At 45.6% G+C, this 23523-nt stretch overlaps 1 protein-coding gene across 2 annotated transcripts in view; it reads left to right on the forward strand.

The window, feature by feature from the left end:
• Window positions 1-23523, forward strand: part of LOC144933798 (phosphatidylinositol 4-phosphate 3-kinase C2 domain-containing subunit alpha-like) — a 70095-nt gene that overhangs the window by 41604 nt on the left and 4968 nt on the right. The window contains exons 18-34 of one of the 2 annotated variants that reach the window (XM_078858932.1): window positions 594-782; window positions 1516-1609; window positions 2063-2157; window positions 4047-4227; window positions 5549-5659; window positions 6085-6177; window positions 8479-8608; window positions 9170-9306; window positions 10320-10489; window positions 11419-11575; window positions 12727-12836; window positions 13929-14136; window positions 14971-15095; window positions 15227-15344; window positions 16517-16592; window positions 16949-17061; window positions 23086-23211. In XM_078858932.1, the coding sequence (XP_078715058.1) occupies window positions 594-782; window positions 1516-1609; window positions 2063-2157; window positions 4047-4227; window positions 5549-5659; window positions 6085-6177; window positions 8479-8608; window positions 9170-9306; window positions 10320-10489; window positions 11419-11575; window positions 12727-12836; window positions 13929-14136; window positions 14971-15095; window positions 15227-15344; window positions 16517-16592; window positions 16949-17061; window positions 23086-23211 (2233 nt within the window). The remainder of the gene's footprint in view (window positions 1-593; window positions 783-1515; window positions 1610-2062; window positions 2158-4046; window positions 4228-5548; window positions 5660-6084; window positions 6178-8478; window positions 8609-9169; window positions 9307-10319; window positions 10490-11418; window positions 11576-12726; window positions 12837-13928; window positions 14137-14970; window positions 15096-15226; window positions 15345-16516; window positions 16593-16948; window positions 17062-23085; window positions 23212-23523) is intronic. The other variant, XM_078858933.1, reaches the window with a different exon arrangement.

Genomic DNA, 23523 nt, shown 5'->3' on the forward strand with positions numbered 1-23523 from the left:
CACGCTAGGAGTGCAAAATATATAAAAAGGGTAAGCACCAAGCTTGGGCAAGGCAGTAAAAGCAAAAACAAAAACAGCCCCATGCCACACCAAGATAACACCACACCAAGATAAAACCACACAGTAGTATCTCAATAAAATTTCACTTGGACATTGAACTATCGATACACAGGTGAGGATCGTTTGGCTGTATCCACATAGTGCATTTCACCACATGCTGAGTAGACTTATCCACAGTTCTAATCCACCTGATGATTACATAATTCGACTAATCATTCGGTGAAACTGTTGGCAGTGGTGCACAAGCACTGCTTACAAAAAACACAACACATTCGTCAACAATGCTTTCCTTAAAAAAAAAAAACATATATTGCATTTCAAGAAAATTTTAGCGAAAAACGTGGCACATCCGTCACTACATAGCATTGGTCGATGAGCTGCATGCGCAGCGCGGATCGCTTAGACACGAGGTTAAACTCGGCACGCGACGCAGCGGTCTTCGCAAGCGGGGGGGGGGGGGGGGGCGCGTCTTTTGTTTCTGATCCGTGGTGGCGGTGACGGTGATGGTGTCGTCCGCCGCCGCTTTCGCGCAGGCTGGGAGAGGACGACAAGGTGCTGCTGTGGGAGAAGAGGCACCACCTCCATGCTCAGGCCAACGCGCTGCCTTGGCTCCTAGCCAGCGCCCCCGGTTGGCAGTGCTCAGCCCTGCCCGACATCTATGCCCTGCTGGGACACTGGCCCGCCCTCTCGCCTGTGCATGCCCTCATGCTGCTGCACTCCAAGTAAGCCTACCGATGAAGTAAAGCCCATACGGTCGTAATCATCATCGGTGTCATCATCGGCATCATCATCAGCATTGTCAATCATGATCGATCCACTGCTGGATGAAGCACCTTCCCAAGCGGCCGCCATCTCTCGCCGTCCTGCGATGTAAAGATCCACATGGCACCTTCACACCAGCACCTCTGATTAGCATGGTTGGCTACGTACGGTGCAAAAGAAGTTCAACATTTTTCACGCAAAATATATCATTGCTCCATCTCCTCGGTGGACAGTTTTTACTACAAATAGCTTTATTTTCTTTGTGAAGCTAATAATGCCGTTGTCTGGCCGAATGGCACGGTGGCTAGCAGTTAGGGGTTAAGCCATCTTTGTAGAAAATAACTGCCACTTGGTAAAAAGTCAGCAGTTCTATCAAAATTAATCCCTGCCGTGGGAATCTTGTTATTTCAGCCACTGCCATCTGGCCGCTAACAGAGATTAACATGGCCCCACGTTTTAGCTGCCCCTTTTTGTCAACGTTCCAGCATGTTGTGGTGTCATAGACTTCTCGCATGTGAGCCATTCACTTGACAGGAAATGCATTGAACCCTTCCGAAAGGAAAACATTGTCACCAGTAGGACTCATGTCCTCAAACTCGCAGCAGCCCATTGCACCGCTTTGCACCGTAATTCCCGCTCACCCACGTGCCGGCACACTTTCTCGTCTGGCTGCCCACGTGTTCCCGTCTTCAGCTTTGCGGACCAGGAAGTACGGCGTACGGCGGTGGAGTGGATCGCGTGCGTGTCTGATGACGAGCTTGCCGACTACCTGCCACAGCTGCTGCAGGTGCCATCACTCCGCTCCACATAAACACACGCAACCCTCGTTGGTGGCAGTACAGGAAGTAGGTTGCTGGCCACTGGTTTTTAAATGTTCCTGCGCGTGGGTTACCCCCACTACCTTGGTGCCCCCTCCACGTACTAAAACACTCGATACTGAGCTGGTTTAACATGTGGAGCAGAAGCTGTTTAAAATAATATGGAGACTCATGAGGTGTCCATTTACTTAAAAAAATGATTCTAGATTTGAAGTTTTCGTGACTGCAAGGATTAATACTCTTTGGTTTTTTCGGTAAAGTCACGTAGGAGAAAATATAATTAATTACTTTTTAAAAAAGAAACCTGTTGTTTTATGTGCATATTGATTGATTTGTAAGGTTTACCACTAAATATCACCTTTGCAGGTGCGAGGAACGGTTTAGTCCTCGTGTTTTTTTAATACATGCTCTGCGTTGTGTAGGCATTGAAGCACGAGTGTTACCTGGACAATGCTCTCATGAGGTTTCTACTGGGAAGGTCCATGTCGAACATCAGAATAGCCCACTACCTCTACTGGTGAGTAATGTGCCTCTCCATTGCTTGCCTTGCACAGCTAACACTTAATACCTGTTGAGACGGTTACATTTTAACATCTGCTGCACTCAATCATGGTCACTATATTCTGGCAGAACTTGCACTTGAAACATAAGTGGGTAATAATAGTCCACTGGTTTGTACAACAGGTGCATACTGCCTTGCTTTGCTGTTACATTTTTGTCCTTTTTATTTTCAGAGCATTGTAGTCGTATTTCAAAGGCAGTCTAATTGCGTTTGTCATTCCCTTTGTTGACACAAATGAAGAGCATTACTAGCATAGCCTTCTCAGGTATAATGTTTATTTGTTTTAGTAAATCAAACTGGGTGCACACAGTGCATGATGTAAGAACGCAATATAAAACATTAACCTAGTGTACTGTTTTAGTTGTGGCGTCATCTATCGCCATGTCCAAGATTTGCCTTTGGTGTCTCTCATATGTACCGACATTTTTCACTTATCCTTGACAAAGCGTAATAATAATTGAAAACTTATAATTTGGAGAACACAGCAGAGATAAGATACCTATATAGATTTCGTGTGCAACATAATGAGTTTCCCTACAAAAATGTAATATACAATCTAGAATGTATTTCTGAGTTTAGGAATCTTTAACTTAATTGACCAAAATCTAAATCAGTGAGATTCTAACAGCAGTAATCTTTTAGACAGACTGGCTCATGTCATGGTAATGTGGAATTTCTGCTGCCAGTCCAGGGCCACTAACGCAGATGTTAGCTGCCACATTGCTCAGCAGATTAGAGATTATTCAACTTGGCCTCATGTGATTGGTCAAACTCGACTTCCCCCAACCCCCATCATCTTCATCAATACATATTCTGTATTCTGCGGAATTCCATGCAGTACATCACAAAATGCCCTGTGGCAGTCTGAAGGGGTACACCCTGCGGCAGCTATCCCTGTGCGGCACAAGGCGAAGGCAACACCGGCCTGCAAATGTGCGTTAGTCTGCCAGTACGGGGCAATGTTGCCATGTCGCAATGAAACAATTTGCGAGCAATTTATAAAAGAAAAATGTCTCTATTCCGCCAGCGCGATAGCCTCTTTTTTTGAATAACGTCACAGCATCTTCATCGTCCACTCTGAAGCAGACCAACGCGTTTATACGGTCTTTACACACGCGCGCAGTATTAACCAGGGCAGCCGCTGGGCCAAACATGTGAACCTCTGCAACAAGCGGCGAACGCGCGAACGTGGGGTTATGTCACCGCCCCATGTTCGTTCCTATGGATTAGCAACAGCAGATTAAAATGTAATTTTAGATTTGTTATCCACTCATGTTTGTTCAGAAGCAAAGTGGATCTCGTCCATTCCTCCTTGAAAGCAGGTCTTTACAATATGGTCTGGTTTGGGATTCGTGGCCGCACTCGTAGGCCGCCGAATCTTTGATGCGTCATTTGATCCTCATGGTGGTACCCCGGGGTACCAAATAATACAAAATGGCCGAGGCAATAAAATATTTTATTTCTAGGACACTATTTTTTTCCAGGGGTGTTACTTGACTCCGCGACTGGGGTACCAATCAATCCAAAATCAGTGCTACTCCGCGATGTTGAAACGTAGCGAGGACGATTGCTCTGAAACCCTGAAAGCTCGTACGCACCGTATCGGTGCATCGTGTACAGCTCGTCGAGATGAGTCGATCGCCGCATCGCCGACCATCAACAGACTAAAAATGACTGCTTCACGGACATTCTGAGAACCGGGGTACTCCGGTACCCCGGGGTACCGCCATAAGGTTAATTTGCACATCAGGTGGCCGCATCGGCCAAGCCTGGTCCTGATTCGCCCCATCACCACTTATCCTGCCACCCCCCCTCTCACCCCCTTCTGTGGCTGCTTCACCCAGGCTTCTGAAGGACACGTTGGAAGACGGGCATTTTGGCGGGCGCTCCCACCGTGTGCTCGGCGCGCTGCTCTGCTGCTGCGGGCGTACGCTGCGCCACGACCTTGAGAGCCAGACGCGGCTCGTGCACACGCTGGCCACCGTGGCCGAGAAGGTGCGGCAGGCAACCGGCTCCACCAGACAGGTAAGGGCACACCGAACGCCGGCAGCTGAGTTCCAGCGACATTGTTGCGGTATTGTTATATTGCAGGTTCTGACCAAAGCTGTAGCAGTAGTGGTCGTTGATCATTTAGGTGACACCCTGTTCAGATTAGCAATGGAGTGGTGCTTGTGTCCATTGGCTGCCCTCCGGCACCTCCGATTTAGCATGTTTGGCTACGTACGGTGCGAAAGAAGTTCAACATACCTACATACAACTGGGAAATGCCATATGTTCACAGTGCAAGTGCATGTTGGGTATGTGGTCGTTTTGGCGTTCTCTGGTTTACACTGGTGAGACATGGTCTTACAGAAGGCTGTCTCTGTAGACCAATCAGTTCAAGGACAATGCATATGTAATTATCAGAGCATGTTTTGTTTGCATGTTCATCACAAGTACGTGTGGTTAATGCAGACAAGATTCCTTGCAAAAAGTTTATATTTGGTGTTTGAACATCTTAACAGCTGTTTTATTGCCAGAAAGGGTAAATAACATGTGGTCCTGTTCAGCCATATTGCAAAGAGGAGCATGAAGCGGTCACGCTCAGTAAATAATCATCATAGACCGACTTATTGATTAAGATCAATTCTCATGCTCATAATGCATGCATTGAATGGTTGCATAAGAATTAATCTTTTATGATTTATGGATATCATATGATGAGTCTATACTAATTTCAGCTGCTATGGTAATAATTATTTGTCTGTAAAATCGAGACAGATAATAATGATTTAATAAATCAAATCACGACCTCGCATCGCGACATATCGCCGTGTGGGTGAATCGCCTCATCTCCATATAAATAAAAAGCAAAGTTGTGAATGTTTTCTGTTCAAAATGTTTAGCATACTTCCCGACATGCAACAAACTTGAAATTTGCCATGTGGATACTTTCCAGACTGTACACCATGCACAAATTAAAAAAATACACTTTTTTGTGGGGGGGGGGGGAGCTTAAAAAATGCATATATTTTTTGCACAGCAAGTGAGCTGTGACGTCAAATCTGTCATGTGACCCGCGCATGTGGAAGCGTAACACATTGTATTGTAGTGGTTAGCGAGCTGCGCTATGAACCCGGCGACCCGAGTTCGATTCCCGCTCACGGCCACCACCGGTGACGATTATTTGGGCCTCCCCTAGGTCGACTCAGCCTAAAACAATTAACCGGTGTGGTGTGTGAACATCGCCACCGGGGAGACAAAGGTGGCCGGGCGTGGTGGATCCAAGTCCCGGGCGAAGCCGGGTAGTAAAGCTAGTTCCTAATAACCAAATGAATATTGTGCACGGTGGTCACTGTCCCGACAGGCCATGCTGCAGGAGGGCATGGAGAAGGTACAGCAGACGTGCTTCCGAAATGCTGGCAGCTCTCGTCTGCCCATCTGCCCCAGCCTGGCAATCCGCGGTGTCAATCAAAAGGTGTTGCACTTACCTTCTGGCTTCTCATATTGTTGCCGTAATACTTTAATTCACACATCGGCCATTGCATTCTACTCTGACATACGATGGCATTGTTTTTTTTTCATTGTTCAGTGATACCTGCCACTGGTCCTCGGTGTGTTTTGCAGCCTATCATAGACTTTGTATCGTAGACATGCAATATAATTTGAGTTTCTTGGGACGAGCGATGTCGGCGGCTGCTTAAAGAGCCCCACAAACACGATTGGGGAGGTGTGATAGATGCACTCCCTGTGCCCACAACGTTGCCACACTCTGATTCTTCGGCTGCGATGCATTCCTGCGTGTCACCACTGGCATGTAAAATATCCCTTGTGTGTTTTATTGTACGTTTCATTTTACAAAAAAGGGTCTTTTTTCAAACGCGTAACGTGTTTCTCCGTTAGGCCTGCTCTTTCTTCAATTCCAACGCCGTCCCTCTGAAAGTTTCCTTCCTCAATGCTGACCCATCTGGAGAGGACATTCAAATCATGTTCAAGGTGAGACGCCCAGCCTTGCTTGCAGTGTGAAGTCATAACTTGGTGAGGGTGTGGCACTGAGTTCAGTGGGTCTGGGCTCCAGAGCTCAGAACACACACACACACAAACATGTTTTAAATGAAAGTCCAGCTTTTATTATTTGAAATTCGTGTCAGCATACCTCGTTAAAACACGTTTGGTTTGCGTCCTTGAAAACCTGAACATCGAGTGAAAAATCGTACCGTATTATCGAAGCGTATTTTGCGCAATAAGGTCCCATTTAATTAACCGAATTTGCGTTGCTAACAACATATTTTCTGACCAAAATCTTGCTAAAATAACACTCTCCAGCGCAACTAAGATATATTCATGCAAAAATGTGTGGAATAATAACTCGACATGTATTTTATACTACATGCAGTATACACTATAATTTACTAACCAGAAACTGTGGTGCAAGTCATGTGAGGTGATGCTCTAGGGCAGTGATCTTCATTGCAAGGCCCGCGGGCCACTGGCTGCCCCTGATGGCCTTTAGTGTGGCCCCTGCCGTGCAGCCCTGAACAATACACAAATTACACAAATGTGAAAACACCCCCCCCCCCCCCAATCGCCCCGTCCTGCTTTCAAACCCAATGGTTTCAAATGTGTGGTGACCCTCACACTGATATCTTATCGGCGAAAGTGGAGCCCTTCTGAAAATGAGTGAAGAATACTGTTCTATTTAAAACGTTCTTGACTGCAGGGATTCATCTTCTTGGTTCTTTCGGTAAAGTCATGTAGAAGGGCAATAATAAAATAATAAAAATAAAACATAATAAAATACAATTCTCACGACGTTTCAGATGCTGTCTTTCCGACAGACCTGTTCTTCACCTGAGGACGGCTGCTTGCGTTGTGGCCGAAACGTCGTGAGAATTGTATTTTATTATGTTTTATTTTTATTATTTTATTATTTCCCTTCTATGTGACTTTACCGAAATAACCAAGACGATGAATACTGCTCTAGTGAAAGGGGGAGGGGGGAGGGACTATGGAAGGGTGAGGGATGGGGATTAGGAGAGTCTCCCTTCCCCTGTGGAACATCAAACGTAATAACGAAACAAACACGATATGAACCCAATTTAATGTATTTATGCCGAACATAATAATGATGAATAATTGTAAATAAATACACAGAAATTGGAATCGCTATCAACATTCAATGCGAATATTTAATATTTATGGTGCTGTCTGTGTGTTTACTGAGCCTACAGTATGATGCATATTGTTGGTCTATAAATAAACACGTAGAATTGTATCTCGAGATATTGTGCCACAGGGCAGGTGGTAGAGGCAACTACATTATACCGGGGGTACATGCTGGGAGAAAGGAATTTTCAGTAGGGTCATAATGGTTTTATCACTGAGATCAACACACCGCAGGTGTATAATGAACATATCAAGAATGGAGAATACATACGGTGAAGTACTGCAAGGCATAGAATTAAAATAGCACCAGGCCCAGGTCAAGAAAAACTTGGGCAAAGGCAAACTAGAATATGAAAGTCTTTAGTCTGGACTTAGACAGAGGGGAGTCAGTGGGAGAGACAGGCAGAGGGAGCTCGACTCAGTGGTTGTGGGCAGATGGGTACAGACCTCAAATTGAGTGGACGCCTATTGGAAGAATCGAGAGAAAAATCCTCGATTTTAATTGATATAAACAAATGTGCCCACTAACTTCTACCAATGTGTAATAATCCTTCAGGAGACGGCTTCGGAATTGGTCCTTTTATTTCCACTCCACAATACACTTTGCTCACTCACTCTCCGTTGCTGGCAGACAACGGAGAGAGGACAGACCACGCACTAAGTCCCCACCGCGCACGTGGCAACCCCAGCCCCCGTCCGCGCGTGACTCTGCTCTTGTCAGTTCCAGTCTGCTCCCGATCGTTCTCCTCCACTCGCTCTTAACACCTTCGTCACGTGGTTCCCCCAGCCAATCGTTCATGGACAGCTTCGACCATTCTCGATGGTTCCCTGTCAATCCCGGGACCACGCCCCTCATCCGACTCCCCATTAGCTGGGGCCCCGAATGGCTAGGCCAATCACCCCTGATGACCTGTCGTGATGACGCATGGGCCATGGTCCCTATCTCAACCCTTATTGGCTACAAGCAGGACCGGCAAGCCAATCCCCACGTGAACCCTCTATGGCTGTTATTACAAATGTATAAGAGGTAATGTGCGTGTGTTCCCCAGGCAGGTGCTCACTGACATAACGCTCTGTGCTTTAACACTCCGTGTGGATAAGATAAGAGGTCTTTGTCTCTGTCTCGGGCAGGTGGGCGACGACCTGAGGCAGGACATGCTGACCCTACAGATGATCAAGATCATGGACAAGATCTGGCTGCAGGAGGGTCTGGACATGCGCATGGTGTTGTTCAAGTGCATCTCCACTGGGAAGGAGCGGGGTCAGTGTGGCCACAGTCTCTCATGAATTGTTTTGAACAGATAAATTGACTGCGGTACAGCACAGTGTTAACCTATTCGTATCATCATCATGGAGTCTTAATGTCCTTCACACAAGTGGACATTATCCTGGTTAGCTAATTGATTGTTGTAAATTACAGATTGTTATACTTGGCACGTGCCATCGTGATTGAGTAGACGGGACTGCCAATGTTGAGCAGCGGTTAAATTGTACGAGGGAGCTGGTGCTCTGCCCCCTTGCAAGTAGCTCAACGAACCAACTCCACAGCCCTGATTCTTTGCCCCGATGCACGTAATATTTTATGTTGGATCCCTTGGCCCTTCTAGCCACCAGGCATTACATACCTACGGTGCAAAAGAAGTTCTAAATACATACAAAAGCAGTCAACTATTGTATTTTATCGTGGTGTCCCCCCACCGACCTCCGTCTTATGGCAGTTAATCGAATCGCATGGCGTTCAATCGCTACAAGCCAGGCCATTCCCACAGGGTAACGTCTGCCGTGGGTTGCGCGTGTGCCCATGCATGCGTCTCGTTTGCAGGAATGGTGGAGCTGGTGCTGGCCTCGGACACTCTGCGGAAGATCCAGGTCGAGCACGGGGTGACGGGCTCCTTCAAGGACAAGCCCCTGGCCGAGTGGCTGCAGAAACACAACCCCACCGAACAGGAGTACGAGAAGGTGGGCATCGCTCGCTCTCACCGCAGGAAGTGCAACTCCGGTGCGGCCGTGTTCCGTGGCTCGCACCTGAACGAAGGTTACGGGAGGCATCCCCGTTTCCGATGCTATGCTTGTTTTCTTGATGTAGCAAAAGGAAGGAATTGACAATGTGGTGTAGTGGCATCGATGACATTTGCAGTGATTGTCTCTTGACCTTTTATTCTTTTTATTTTGGCTCTACGGAAGCATCTTGTCTGCAAACTTGGAAGGGGTGTGTTACGAATTGACATTGATTCTGCTGCTGCGCCCAGCGAAGTTGCACTTTTGCGAGGCCCTTGCTGTGGGATTGTTGGTTTTCCATCACTTTCTCAGATGCGTTTTAACATGATCTGACTAATTGACTATTCTAATAAGTTAACCATAATTTTGTGGTAGTCAAGTTGAGACCTCTAAAGCAACAGCTGTCTTTGACCTACAATGACATCTTAATTAATTAAATAGATTGATAGTTGATCCTTGAAAGTATTGATTAGGATTTTGAAAAAAATATGGTGAATATTCTTGGATCTTTTGGTAAAGTCACGTAGATAGGTTCAAAGAAAAGAACAAAAAATTGCAAAAAACTACGACGTTTCGATCGCAACTCAAACGTTTGTCATCAGGAAAAGGATGGTGAAGTGAAGCATACTGCACTTGAGGGCCAAGTGACCTCAGTTCAAATCCAGGCCATGGTTAACATCAGTGGTGAGTGATATCTCGACACCCTCTCGCCAACCCACACTGACCGGTATGTTCCCAACATGACGTGGGTTGGTTGGAGTGTTTTTAATTACCACTTCAATTAAATGTATTTCTACAACCATACAAGAGCCCGTTGCAGATCAGAAGGTATCTCTTTGTAAGAGGACCTGAGGAATGGGTCCAGTTTCTGCCCTGCTTATGAAATCCCGAATCTGCGCGGGATCCCCGATGAGCGAGCGTTCCCCGCTGAGCGGTCGAACCGCGTCGTCTATGCCGCCGCTGCTGTGCACCAGGCGGTGGAGAACTTCATCTACTCATGCGCCGGTTGCTGTGTGGCCACGTACGTGCTGGGCATCTGCGACCGGCACAACGACAACATCATGCTGCGCACCACGGGGCACATGTTCCACATCGACTTCGGCAAGTTCCTGGGCCACGCGCAGATGTTCGGCAACATCAAGCGGTGAGGGAGGGCCAGCTGAGCTTTCACTGGGCTATAAATAAAGACAAAGATCCTCCATATAGCCTGAGCAGACTGTTGGGGCAAGTGCTGTTAGCAAGCACCTATGATGGCCAACACGACCACTTGGGGGTGGGTAGCCAGCACCACACCCTTTGTCTCCCCAGTGGCAATGTTTTCACATTGCACCAGGTACTCATTTGAGGGTGAGTCGACCTATGGAAGGCCCAGGACAATTATTATTCATTGTCACTGGTGTGGCTGTGAGTGGGAATCGAACTCTGGTCGCCAGTTTGGTTAACCGCTACACTACCACTCCATCCATACACACACACACACACACGCGCGCGTGCACAACACCCACCTGCCTTCCTAAGTAACTTGCAGACTTGGAGAGCACTCGACTCGCAAGAGTTTAGGTTCTTAAAATGCTCCGAGCACATGGGGCACAACGTAGGACATCGCGCCCAACAACACGAGCGGTACAACTGTAAAACACAGGAGAGCTACACAACACAATCGCAGAACATCTATGCAGTAGTTTAGCAATCCTTTATTAAACTAAAACTATTACACTATTTTAACGTTGCCAGGTAAGGCCTACTGAGCTGCATAAATGTTTTTCAGAAGCGACCTGGCCACAAATGACAGCTCAATGAAATGGCTTATCACGTGGAAATGTATAGCAGCCAAATACTCTAAATGAATGCGTATGCTAAATGTGGAGGGAAAACCAGAGGATCTGGAGAAAAATCCACTCGACCACAGGGAGAGAGACAGGCAAACTCCAAATATACAAACAGGCGTTAGGGTCGGGATCGAACCCACGAACCTCCTGCATACCAGGCGAGGTAGCTAACATCTCGCCACCATGACGCCCCACTGTTGTTAAAGCCGCATAAGCACTGCCGACTGCTGTCCGTACCCTGCAGTGACCGGGCGCCGTTTGTGCTCACGTCGGACATGGCATACGTGATCAATGGTGGGGAGAGGCCCACCAGCCGCTTCCAGCACTTTGTGGACCTGTGCTGCCAGGCTTACAACCTCATCCGCAAGCACACCAACCTCTTCCTCAACCTCCTCGGCCTGGTACGATCGCAAGTGCTCTCAGCAGTGATTGCCAAAGGCTTTCCCCTCTTCTCTCCAAGATTCGTATTCGTTGCTGCCATAGTCGTAAATGGTGTGGCCTGTGGTCAGAATCAGAATCTTTATTTATCCTGGAGAAATCCGATGGGCTATGAAGCTCCTTGTCACAGATGGTCGCTGGTTCTATGCACGCGTTATTGTGCTCACTCGGAAAAGTGTACACCGACATGGCCGCTCTTGTGCCTCTGACCAAATCACCCATCGTGCGCCCGACCTTGCCAGTTCTCGCTAAGCAGCAAGGCCGTGCCTGGATGGTGCTTTGGGTTATTGACTACCATGCACAAGCAAAGGGGTTATCAGCGGTGACAGCCATGTGGTGGGCAGTAGCGGGCCATTTGCAGAAAAATCCATGATTCTCCCGTACTCTTGCCCTCCCCATCATCACCAAACCCTCGCTGCCAGCGCATGGGTAAAGTACAGTCAAATAACCCCCCACATGACCTGCACAGCGTGCGGAGGCCCTCTTCCAGCAGTGGATTAACTAGACACTGTATTCATGGCTAATATGCTCGGTCATTTTAAGTGTTGTATGCTTTAGATGCGGCAGCATACATGTTTTAAGTCAAATTTTTAGTAATGAATATTAGCTTAAGTAAAAAAAAAAGGCCTTTTTGCCTATCATTGAGAAGATGTACAGATTTTGATTGATTTCTACAGCAGAAACGTTTTATATTCATGTGTAAAATGCTTATATCAAACGTGTTTGAGATTTCATGGAAAGGGTTACTGGTGAGGATATGGACTGCGGAATTATCCACGCAATTATCCTGCATTTGCAGAGCCTAATCTGTACACCGTTCAGTGTTGACTTAGCTGATTCCATGCTCCAGTGCACTGTGCAGAGAATTTGATACTCGCTTAACATTGTCGTTTCAAAGTGGCTAAAAATTAATCTCTCTTGTGACATTGAGCATGAAGCCAATTTTGGTAAATTATTTCTAAATTGTACCACCTCTAACCCCTTCCTGCTTTCGAACATATTTGCTGTCGGTTGATTCTATGTTATCGTTTTACTGCCCGGTTAAACTGAAGCCCCACACAGCTCTAGCAGAATTGTACACCTCGTTTTTCATTACCTGTGGCTGTCTGGATAGATGATGTCATCGGGAATACCAGAACTTGCCGATGTTCAGGATTTGAAATACGTTTATGAAGCGCTGATGCCACAGGCTACAGACACGGAGGCGACAGCCCAGTTCACAAGGTAAGACAATGCATTGATGCTCTTGAAGAGCCCGTACCATTATGTTTTTACTCCGCACGCTCTGGTGAATGATTTCTATACGGCATAGCACCATCTGCTGATGTCTCTCTGCTGTTGCATATGCTTCTGCATTTCACAATGTATGTAAAATTTTCGTACCGTATGTACCAATCGTGGTAATTGGAGGTCCGTTTTTCGTGTTTTTTTTCCCGATTTTTTTCAAGCATAATGCAGCTTGGCATTTACCGCATGACCTTCGTTAACAATCCAGTTTTTCCAGCCACCCGATGCATTTCATGTCATTAATTTAGCTTCGAAAACCCTGCTACGTAATTAAACATGCTACTCTATTCCGATGTCATGACTCGTATTCTGCATATGAACGTATTTAACAAGTCTCAGTGCCCCTGTTAAATTAAAATTATCCAGGCCTTTATTTATTTTATAAATAATGAATCTCGGTTGGTGCTCTCATAAATGGAAATAGGACAATGATCATTTCAAAGCTATAATTCATGTCCGGGCGGAGTGAGCGCTGGTGGAGTGGACAATGCAATGCCCTGTGAACCCAGCGTCCTGGGTTTGACTTCCATCCAGGGCTTAACATCAGAAGCGAACTGGTTTTGCCATCTCCCTTTCACCAACCTGCACTGACCAGCGTAGTGAAGTATGGTCGAATGAGAACTCCCCATGACCAACAGGGCACGGAGAGCCCTGCATCCAGCAGTGAATTCACAAAGGGATCTACATTAGTCACGTTAATAAATTATCGAAGGAGGTCAACGCAGACATGGAACGAGATCGCTTCTTGAAAAAGAGACTTGGCTTTGCGGGTTCTCACCTGGTGAACTAGCTAGTCAATACATCTATAGAAATAGCTTGATATTAACAAACTCATCACATTCGTTAATAACACTCGCCTCTAAGGGAACTATAGATAATGGCCAACATTTCTAGCAATGCCCCTTCTTCACGAGCACAGCAGTTGTTCTCTTGCTATGAAGAAGAGTTATTTTATTTTTCAAACAGATTGTTGTGACGGCGAGGTGTGACGGGTCTGTTCGTTGGCCGGCGTGTGACTTTGTCTCTCAGGCTGATTGAGTCGAGCCTGGGCAGCATGGCCACCAAGGTGAACTTCTTCATCCACAACCTGGCGCAGCGCTTCTCGGGCCCGCAGACCTCCAACGAGGAGCCCACGCTCTCCTTCAACTCGAAGCAGCACAGCCTGCGCACGGACGGGCGCATCTGCGAGGCGTCCGTCTACGCGTACCAGAAGCGCTACAACCCCGAGAAATACTACGTGCGTCCACCGCGTCACGGTCACCGTGTCGCTAGCGACTCGGCACGGGCGCACGCACCTCACAGGAACGTTCAAGGTGTCAATGATATTCGGCCGCCGCGGTGGCGAGATGGCAACTACCTCGCCTGGTTTACAGGAGATTGTGGGTTAAATCCTGACCCTGACGCCTGTATATTTGGAGTTTGTATGTTTTTGCTGTGATCGCATGGATTTTTATTCGGGTCTTCCAGTTATTCCCCTCCATGTTGATAATCTAGATGCGTTTATTTAGAGTATTCATCGGCTATAAATTTCCACAGAAGCCTCTTCGTTGAGCTATCATTTGTGGCCAGGCCGCTTCTGAAAAATATCTATATAGCACAGTGGGCCTTACCTGGTAAACTAATTAAATAAATTGTATGACTTTATATAGTTTAGTTCATATTCGGTAGCATTGACCTGCGTACTCTATATTGTTTATATTTGAGAGTAAATTAAGTCATCGTTTGGCTGAGAGGGCTTACTGCCAAGAGTAATCACCACGTGTTGAATTGAAAAGCCTGTTGTATTCATTAAAAAATTACGTTGGGTGACGCGAGATTTTCGCTGTTCAATAGAACGAATTGATAAGGATTTGCTATCACATGTAAGCGATTGCAGTTGGTCAGTTCATCATTTGTGGAAACCTACTGGACATCTGTGGAAAAAGAGATGAATAACTTGTCTAAAGATGTAGGCAGAAATGTTTTTGAATCCTTTAAGGAAATGTGAAATTTATATATATTATCGCATGCATGGGATGTCCTTGCTTAGACTTATTGCCTCATTCTAACGCTTCCACCAATCACGCTGCAGATTTACGTAGTGAAGGTGGTGCGGGAGGTCATGCCGGTTCCTACATTCATCCTGAGGACCTTTGCAGAGTTCCAGGAACTGCACAACAAGCTCTGCATGCTCTTCTCATCATTGCTGCTGCCCAGGTAGATAAACATCTGCAAACGGATTTCGTTCAAACGTAGACACAGGCTAATAGCAGCCTGGCATTGCCTCGGTTCTCATTGTCGTGTGACGATGTCGCGTACATGCGCAATTTTGCCTTCTGCTCCTTCAGCTTTCCAAATAAATTGATCTTGGGACGCACGCATGTCGAGGAGGTGGCTTCCCGAAGGAAAACGGACCTCCACAACTACCTGCAGGAACTCGTGCAGTGCAAAGCTGACATCACGGAGGTAGGCGCAGCACCACTGCTTCACTGGTAAACATCGCGGTGACCCACTCCCCATGTACCACCATCACTGCGGTGTGTATGGGTTGCGTCGATGTCTTCCAATCCTGCCATGTCCTTCGCACCGGCCTCCTCGCCCTCTGTACTCAAGCTGAAGTTAAACGGTGCAAGTTCGATTCGGTGATGTTGCCTAAAACGGTGTTCTCGTCGATTATTTTTTACTCCGTTTCACATTGGCTGCGAAACGGAGTAAATATGGTACTTCGTTGCTTTATTAACGCAGAGGGATAAGAAAATTTTACACAATCATATTTTTGAATGTATTGTGCTGAATAACAGGCACTGTGATTGTTGGCTGGATGGCAGTGGTAAATCAAGCGTGACTAAATATTTTGTATTCGTATAAACAACTGGCTGTTGGAAAAGAACATAAAATTTGGCTCTATTTACAATGGTCACTAACACACTCGCCTTGGTCATTTTCGTCGTCGGTGCTTTGCTTTTCCTTTCTTTGCCTTTCTGAAATGCCTCGTTCTCAACTTCGCCTTGATCCCCTCTTTCGGGTTCCCTGGGCGAGGGCCTGGGGTCATGAAACCCACGCCTCTACTCTGCTCTGTAGCGACATGGGCCGTGACTTAGCGTAATGGTTCAGCAGTGTGCGACTGCATTGCAAAACAGAAGCCGCCAATGTGTAGCGTTTGTCATGGAAACGTCGTGCAGCATTTTAAAGAATCCCCGCAAAGATGCGCGCAGGGATGTTTCACCGATTAACTTCAGCTTTTAGAATCTACCCATATCCTGCCTTATGTGATCTAGTCGGTAAATCTACTGCTGGAACCTTTAGCCTGTCTGAATAACGTGTTCCCCTATCTGTGTGTGCATGTTAATGTGTAATAGAATTGTCGCGTGTGTGGAATGCATTACCGTTCAATTAGTGCTTTTTATGCCTCCCTATTTTATTGTTTAAAAAGGTGACCCATTAACAACAACTGCGGCTTTTGAAATGATAAGCCACAGTACAAGCTCTTTTATCAAAGTTACATTTCATGCAGAAATGTAAAATTAAAAAGCACGATGACGTACTAATTTAAATTTTTGTGACGAGTACACCTAATGTGTTGTTTGCGCGTGTGTATGTTGTGTTTGTGCGTGTGTATGCGTGTGCTTGTTACGTAGTGCGACCTCCTGTACACTTTTTTCCATCCGATCCTGAGAGACGAGAAGGTCAAGGAAGAGGTGACCAGACTAAATGGTGAGATGTAAATCCTCATTAATGATGCAATAGTTACTCAAACACAATCTTAAAAAAAAAATGTGTAAAACTACATTTGTTCACTGCCATTGAATTTCACAATGCAGCATTTCTTTTGTACGCCATTATACAAAACTATATTTGATCGTGTCATACCACTCATTCCACACTGTGCATACATAACATCGTTAAAGTACAACGTTGCCAATTTTAAAAGCGAAGCAATTTAATTCCGGGCTGCGAATGCAGCGTTCGATTTGACGCGTCGCACGCGATGCCACTCCGAGCTGGCGGGGTGTTGCGCCGTGCAGAGGGTTGACGCATTGCCCCCCCCCCCCCCCCCCCCCTGTTCCCAGCAGAGCCATTCCCTCAAACGCTGACGGCGGAGAAAGTGGGGGGCAAGGTGAAGCTCTCCGTGTCCTACCGCAATGCCGCGCTCTTCATCATGGTCATGCACATTAAAGACCTGGTCAGTGCAGAACCTCCCAACGTCGCCTCTGCAGCTTGTTCAGCTCGCTATTTTTTATTTTTCTCCATCCTTCACGCGCGTCTATGCTGTGCCCCCTTGTCTCGTAGCGTCCACTCTGTGGCTTGTATCTCGTGCCACCGTATTCTTCCATCTCGCCCTCGGGACTCCCGTCTCCTTCTGCACCTGCATCTCCATAGCCCTTCTGGCTGCATCTTCTTTGCCCTCTTCTCAACATCTCCATAGACCATTTTTGTGTTCAGTTTGTTGTCCTTCCGCCGCACCCCCGATAAGGACGGTTGGCTACGTACGGTGCAAAAGAGGTTCACCATAGGGTGGTACATACAACACAAACGCACAAACCATCAAAGTGTAACTGTTTTCACCTTGTAGTGCACTTCAAACAAAACCTAATTTTCCCCGTGTCTTACTGTCAGTGGAAAAAAGATCTAAGGCAGTGATTTTTAACCATGCACCCCTTCTTTGGTTCTCAATCGTAAAAAAGTATAATGTTAATAAATACGTAGGTTTGAAACAAATTATTTGCATTTATGTGCCCATGCTTAATTTGTGTTTTCATGAATTCCCTTCAGGCCATGTTTCGCACCCCCAGAAAGGGCATCTCGCACCCCTAGGGGGTGTGTGCACCCCAGGGTGAGAACCACCGGTATAGAACCACCGGTCTAGAGGATGGTTAATGAACAAAATGGATCAACTTCATGTAAGAATGTCTGGAACTGGAAATCAAACACCCTTGGAAGTGGATAGGCAATCGCTAGAGAGACGCACAGTTTGGGAGCTGGCTATCAGTAGGTGTGCTGCGGCAGCGAGATGTTAACTCCCCCACCTGGTGTACAGGAGGTCGTGGGATCAATCCCGACCCGGATGCCTGCTGTACATTTCAAGTTTGCATGTTCTCTCCCCGTTGTCACGTGGATTTTTCTCTGGGTCCTCCGGTTTTTCCCTCCGCATTTAGAAACATGCGTTTCGAGTATTTGGCCTCTATACATTTCCACATGATAAGCCACTCCCTTGAGCTATTATTTGTGGGCAGGTAACTTCTGCAAAAGAGCTACTTTATACAACTCAGTGGGCCTTACCTGGTTAAATGAAAATTTGTTTCGTTTTTGGGTGTGGCCGAGGCACGTAGGCAAATGGACTTCCTGCGATGTTAACGAGGCATGGCCAGGGAATGAGCGCATGTTGACAGAATTCTGACTTTCGACTATATTTGATGGTCTCTTCGACATGGGTGATATGCACACAAAGTGAACACGCTCAATGGATTGGTTATATATAATAATATATATAATAACAGTTTACAACGGCATTACATTGTAATGCTCGGATTACTTGCGTAGCATGTCGGTAAAAGAGGTTCCAGCACAGCTGAAAATTAAACCATTCCTGCGTGACTCAGAACAAAGTGGAATCAGTAGTAAAACCAGGATCAACTTATTAAACACATCCAGACAGCAAGTTGGTTTCACGCTTGCCCCACTTAACATTACTACAATATAAAATACAAAACAATAACATGTCATCTTGATTTGAAGCTTTCGTGACTGCAGGAATCCATACTCTTTTGTTCTCGCGGTAAATTCACGTTGGTAGAAAAATAAAATATAAAATAACTTTGGTGAGGCACTGCCTGGCCAACACTTACTTCATCTGGAATGGTACATTCTACAAATAAAATCAAGGTACCCCTATGGGTTCTCCCTTATCACCGGTGGTAGCGAATGTTTTCATGGAGAAATTTGAAACAGATGCCATCCTGACATCCACCCTACGTCCTTCCCTGTGGAAGAGATACGTAGATGACACTTTCGTCATCTGGCCACATGGCCAGCCAGCACTGAACCAATTTTTCAACCACATCAATTCCATACACCCATCCATCAAATTCACCATGGAAGTGGAAAATGATGGCAAGCTACCATTCCTGAATGTTTTGATTGAGAAGAGGCTCGTTGGGACATTCCGTCTACAGGAAAGCCACCCACACAGATTCCTATCTAAAGCCTGACTCCCACCACCATCCGGCCCAGAAGAACTCCCTCATCAAAACACTGCATCTCCCACCAGCACCACCTAGCCAGTGAACTGGAGCATGTACACCAAGCCCTCAAGATGAATTGATACTCAGACCGCACAATCTGTTTCCCCAACCATGGGGAGACAACCATCTGAGGACCCAATCAAAACCATCACCTTGCCATACATAGCAGGTGTTACCAAAAAGATTTCCAAAATCTTAAACACAAGATCCAGGTCCGATTCATTACAGTACACAAAATCTGTGATTTGATCCCATCTGTGAAGGATGCCATTCCTGACATGCAATACCCTGGTGTCTACAAACTAAGTTGTGTCTGCGGCATCAGTTACATTGGGGAAACGAAACGACATGTCTCGGACCGTGTTCCCGAACACGAGGCAGATTTGAAACACGGCAGAACCAATACCTCTGCCGTGGCTGATCATTGGTATAACGCAGTGAGCTCGCACGATATTGTTTTTTCTGGGACCAAGGTACTCTGCAAACCTTCGGGCTACCATCAAAGATTTGTCCATGAAGCTATCCAGATATATAAACACAGACAATTTCAACCGAGAAGATGGGTATAAGCTGAGCAATCATTGGAAGGACGTTATTAACCAAGCAAAGTCGTAACTTGCTGTGGTGCTTCCATCCTTCCTGCCGTTTGGCTGTTATCTCCGACTCTCTGAGTTGCATTGCCCTGTTGGGTGCCTCTGCATTAACGGGCTGGGTTCTCACTAACATGGCCACCTCTGCTCCCTTAGCCTCGATGTATCGATGGTTCTGGCTGTGTGATGGGCTGTGTGTCTCACTGGCGCGACCACCGTTGTGGTTGTTCTCTTGCGTGGACGCGCTTGCCTCTCACAGCGCATTTGGCAGCGCCGCAGCTTGTCTTACACATGGACATTACATTAACTTGCTAATCCCCCTAATCTCTCTGCCTAATTCTCATCAACATAGTGCTAATCTCCCATGAACACTGCTGTTGTGCGCATATGCGGGGACGGTGCTCTTGTGCGGGGACGGAAGCTCATTTTATGCTAATCTCTCTCCCTCATCTTTCTCTCCCTAATCTCCCCCATTAACACACCTGACGTGCTTGCGTTCGGGGATGTAATTCCTTTCCAGCTCAGACCCCGCCTGCTTGCCCTTCGCCACATATATAACCTTGTCGTAACAGCTCTCTCGCTGGTTCAGCAGTTCCACTGCTGGATTATTTTTTTTCGCCTGAGGACGACCGCTTGTGTTGCGATCGAAACGTCGTGATATATTATTATTATTATATTTTTCTACCCACGTGACTTTACCGAAAGAACCAAAGAGTACAATAACATGTATTTTACATTCTGGGTGTGGAATTTATGTATGTTGAACTTCTTTGACACCGTACGTAGCCAACCTCACTGAGGTGATAATTTTTACCATGACTACAATAACCTAAACCATTCTTCTGTGTATTGCAAAAATCAAGCTGTGATCTGGTTTGAGCAATGTTGAATATGATCTCTGTTTTGGAAAAAAAAACTAATTTCAATAACACTGCATGAATATAATTTTGTGAATAAATAATGAGCACGTTATATTGTGTGATGAAGGAAGGCCATTGCCCACTATGTCACCTTGTATATGCTTCTCCCTTCATGGCCACAGTGTTATTGACAAATGTGTTGGTGATTTGTGCTTGTGTGCCACCACTGCCAAATGCAGTAGAGTCGCCAAATAGTTTTGTTTGGAAGCTCATGCTAACCACTGTGTTTTCTGGAACATTGCACAAAAACTGTACCATGCATTTTTAACGCCCGCCCCCTTACCACAATGCCATCTAATCGAAGCTATTTATGATGTAAATGAATTTCCATTTGTTCCCAAAAGGCAGTGCGGTAAATTGCAATGGCACGTAACCGAACTCAGTATGAGTGTGCACACCAAGGACACAATGCGCCGACCTTGCCCGAACGAACGAGTTGGGTCAAGGGATTTATGAACACTGACGGCTGTCTGCTGATTTTGATGCATGACACAAGTGTTGCCTGCGTTGCAAAGTAAAAGACATTTCACTGTTTAATATGATGGTGCATAATTACCTAATTAAATACGCTTTCAGACTAAAACTTCAAATGAAATAAATTACATTCGGATATTTTTATCGCTTTTGATAAGCTATGAATAATAACAGTGGTTATGACTCACGTTTAATTATATGATAAGCACTTTAAAACGCGTGACTTATTGGACAGCGTATTTTAAGGTTCAAATGTAAAGGATGCTTTCGAGACAATTAACCTCCTTTAAAGTGTATTAATACTGGTAGGAACGAAGTGGACCAGACCACCAATAGATTATATCGTCCGTCCGTCCGTCCGTGTATCAACATCGACCCCTACTGCAAACACTTGGCAGGACCCTACAAAAACCTTTTGAGTCAGTGGGGCTTTCCTAGCTTAACAAGTGTAATAATACATTATGTTTATATTCTTTGGTTATTCGTTCCTACCAGCCCACCCCGCAGGGTCCTGTTATGTATTGATATATTGAGGTTGAGCTGCAGTGCATCATACGATGTGACTTTTATTACTGCCTATTGCGATAAGTTTTTTAATGAAAATAATTTTTCTGTGCTTTCTTGAAATTCACATTTGTAATTATCTAGCAAAGCGATTGTCACTGATTGCTTGTCTGGCCTCGTCAAGGGTACCCATGGCTGTGGCGTTCTCAGTTTTATAACGAATCATTAATAATTACAGTAAGATGTAATACTGCACTTATTCAGTCAGTGAAGACAGTTGCACCAAATGTATTTCAGCCCAAAAATTCCCCATACCATTTTTACATTAATATGGAAAATGATTGCAATGTCATCGCTATAAAATTACAACTAAATATGGCACAATGAAAGTGTTATTTTTACATTCACGATTTGAGTTTAATTTTTTACCCAATGAAAAAAAATACATTCTCTGAGAAATCTGTCCTGCTTAAATGTCACTCTCCATGTTTGTTTCTAGAAACTATCCTAACAAGTGACCGTCCTTCATGAAGACTGTTCTATTCTTTATAGTGGATTTCTAATTATGGTTGCTGCCAACGAAACTCTGAATTTACATTCTGGAAGCAAAATCGGCTCTATTAAAGTCACACTCGCTCAACTGTCCCATGAAATGTTAATTCATCTCAAGGGTCACAACTTGCCTCCCGTGTGCCCTCTTGCCATTTAAGTTTAATAATCCTATAAATGTGATATGAATACAGTTCACACAGAGCAAAGTTAGAAAGTAAAACATTTTTTTGTAAATGTTGTGGTTTCACGCTTCAACACACCTTTTTTACTGATTGGCCGTGTCGCGTGGTGGAGGGTTAAGACACATTTATAAATAACGCGATCTAAACCCAAAAACGTTGATTATGAATTAGAAAGTTAAGTCGGACATATTTTTCAGGATCCAGTGACTTCCTTGTTTTATTTATTTGTGTGCGTTTCTGTGGTTTCTTCTCACTAAAAGTACTGGCCCCAATGATCGATGGCTACACTGGGATTTCTGTGTATGCATGCAGTGTTGATAATATGGCTACAGACTCACACATTAATTTAAAGAAAAAAAGCTAGATTGTCAACCCCTCTGGCCGGGTGTTGCTGTGATACGATTGCTCAACTCTCAATCAAAGATGCAATTTCGAATTCTAGTCTGGTGCCAACTCGATAAACATGGAAATGGAAATGAAAAAATTCAGCCCCATCATATTGTTGCGGTTGATAAAATCAGCTCAGTTGAGTTTATTTTCAATGACCCTGTGGGAATTCTGCTGAAGGTCATCCATCCATAGGGAGAGACTTGCCCCCACCATGCGAATGTGGAATGTCGACTACTGGCTCGGGGTTGCCAACAGAGATGAGCATCGCAACCATGGTTGTTTGGGCAGCAAGAGCACTTTGACTCGACGGAGATGCTCATCCCGTTGGTGCGTGTCCATGTAATCTACTCCAGGTGTTCACTGATGGAGCCGATCCGGACCCGTACGTGAAGACCTACCTGCTTCCCGACCCAAACAGAGTCACCAAGAGGAAGACCAAGATCGCCCGCAAGACACTCAACCCCACCTACAACGAAATGGTAAGGGTGCACAAACAGAGAAGCATTCGGATGACTCGCACTCTTCGCACAGGTATGCCGTCTTGTATGAGCTGTATTTTTAGCAAAATTATTCGGGACAGATTTAGCTTTTCCCCATTGTGCATTTAAGGGTAAATAATGTCACCTGTAACTTTTGCTGTTTTGTTTTCGAGATGTATCTCTCGTTTGTACTCCCAGCATCATGTGAAGTTGCTGAATTTTGATGCTCAGTATTTTTCTTACAAACTGCTTTTTGAGCGTTTCCTTATGCCAAACCTTTGAGTACCTTAGATCAGGCGTATTTCTGGCAGA

Source organism: Lampetra fluviatilis, chromosome 8, assembly GCF_964198595.1.
Source record: "Lampetra fluviatilis chromosome 8, kcLamFluv1.1, whole genome shotgun sequence".
Lineage (NCBI taxonomy): Eukaryota > Metazoa > Chordata > Hyperoartia > Petromyzontiformes > Petromyzontidae > Lampetra > Lampetra fluviatilis.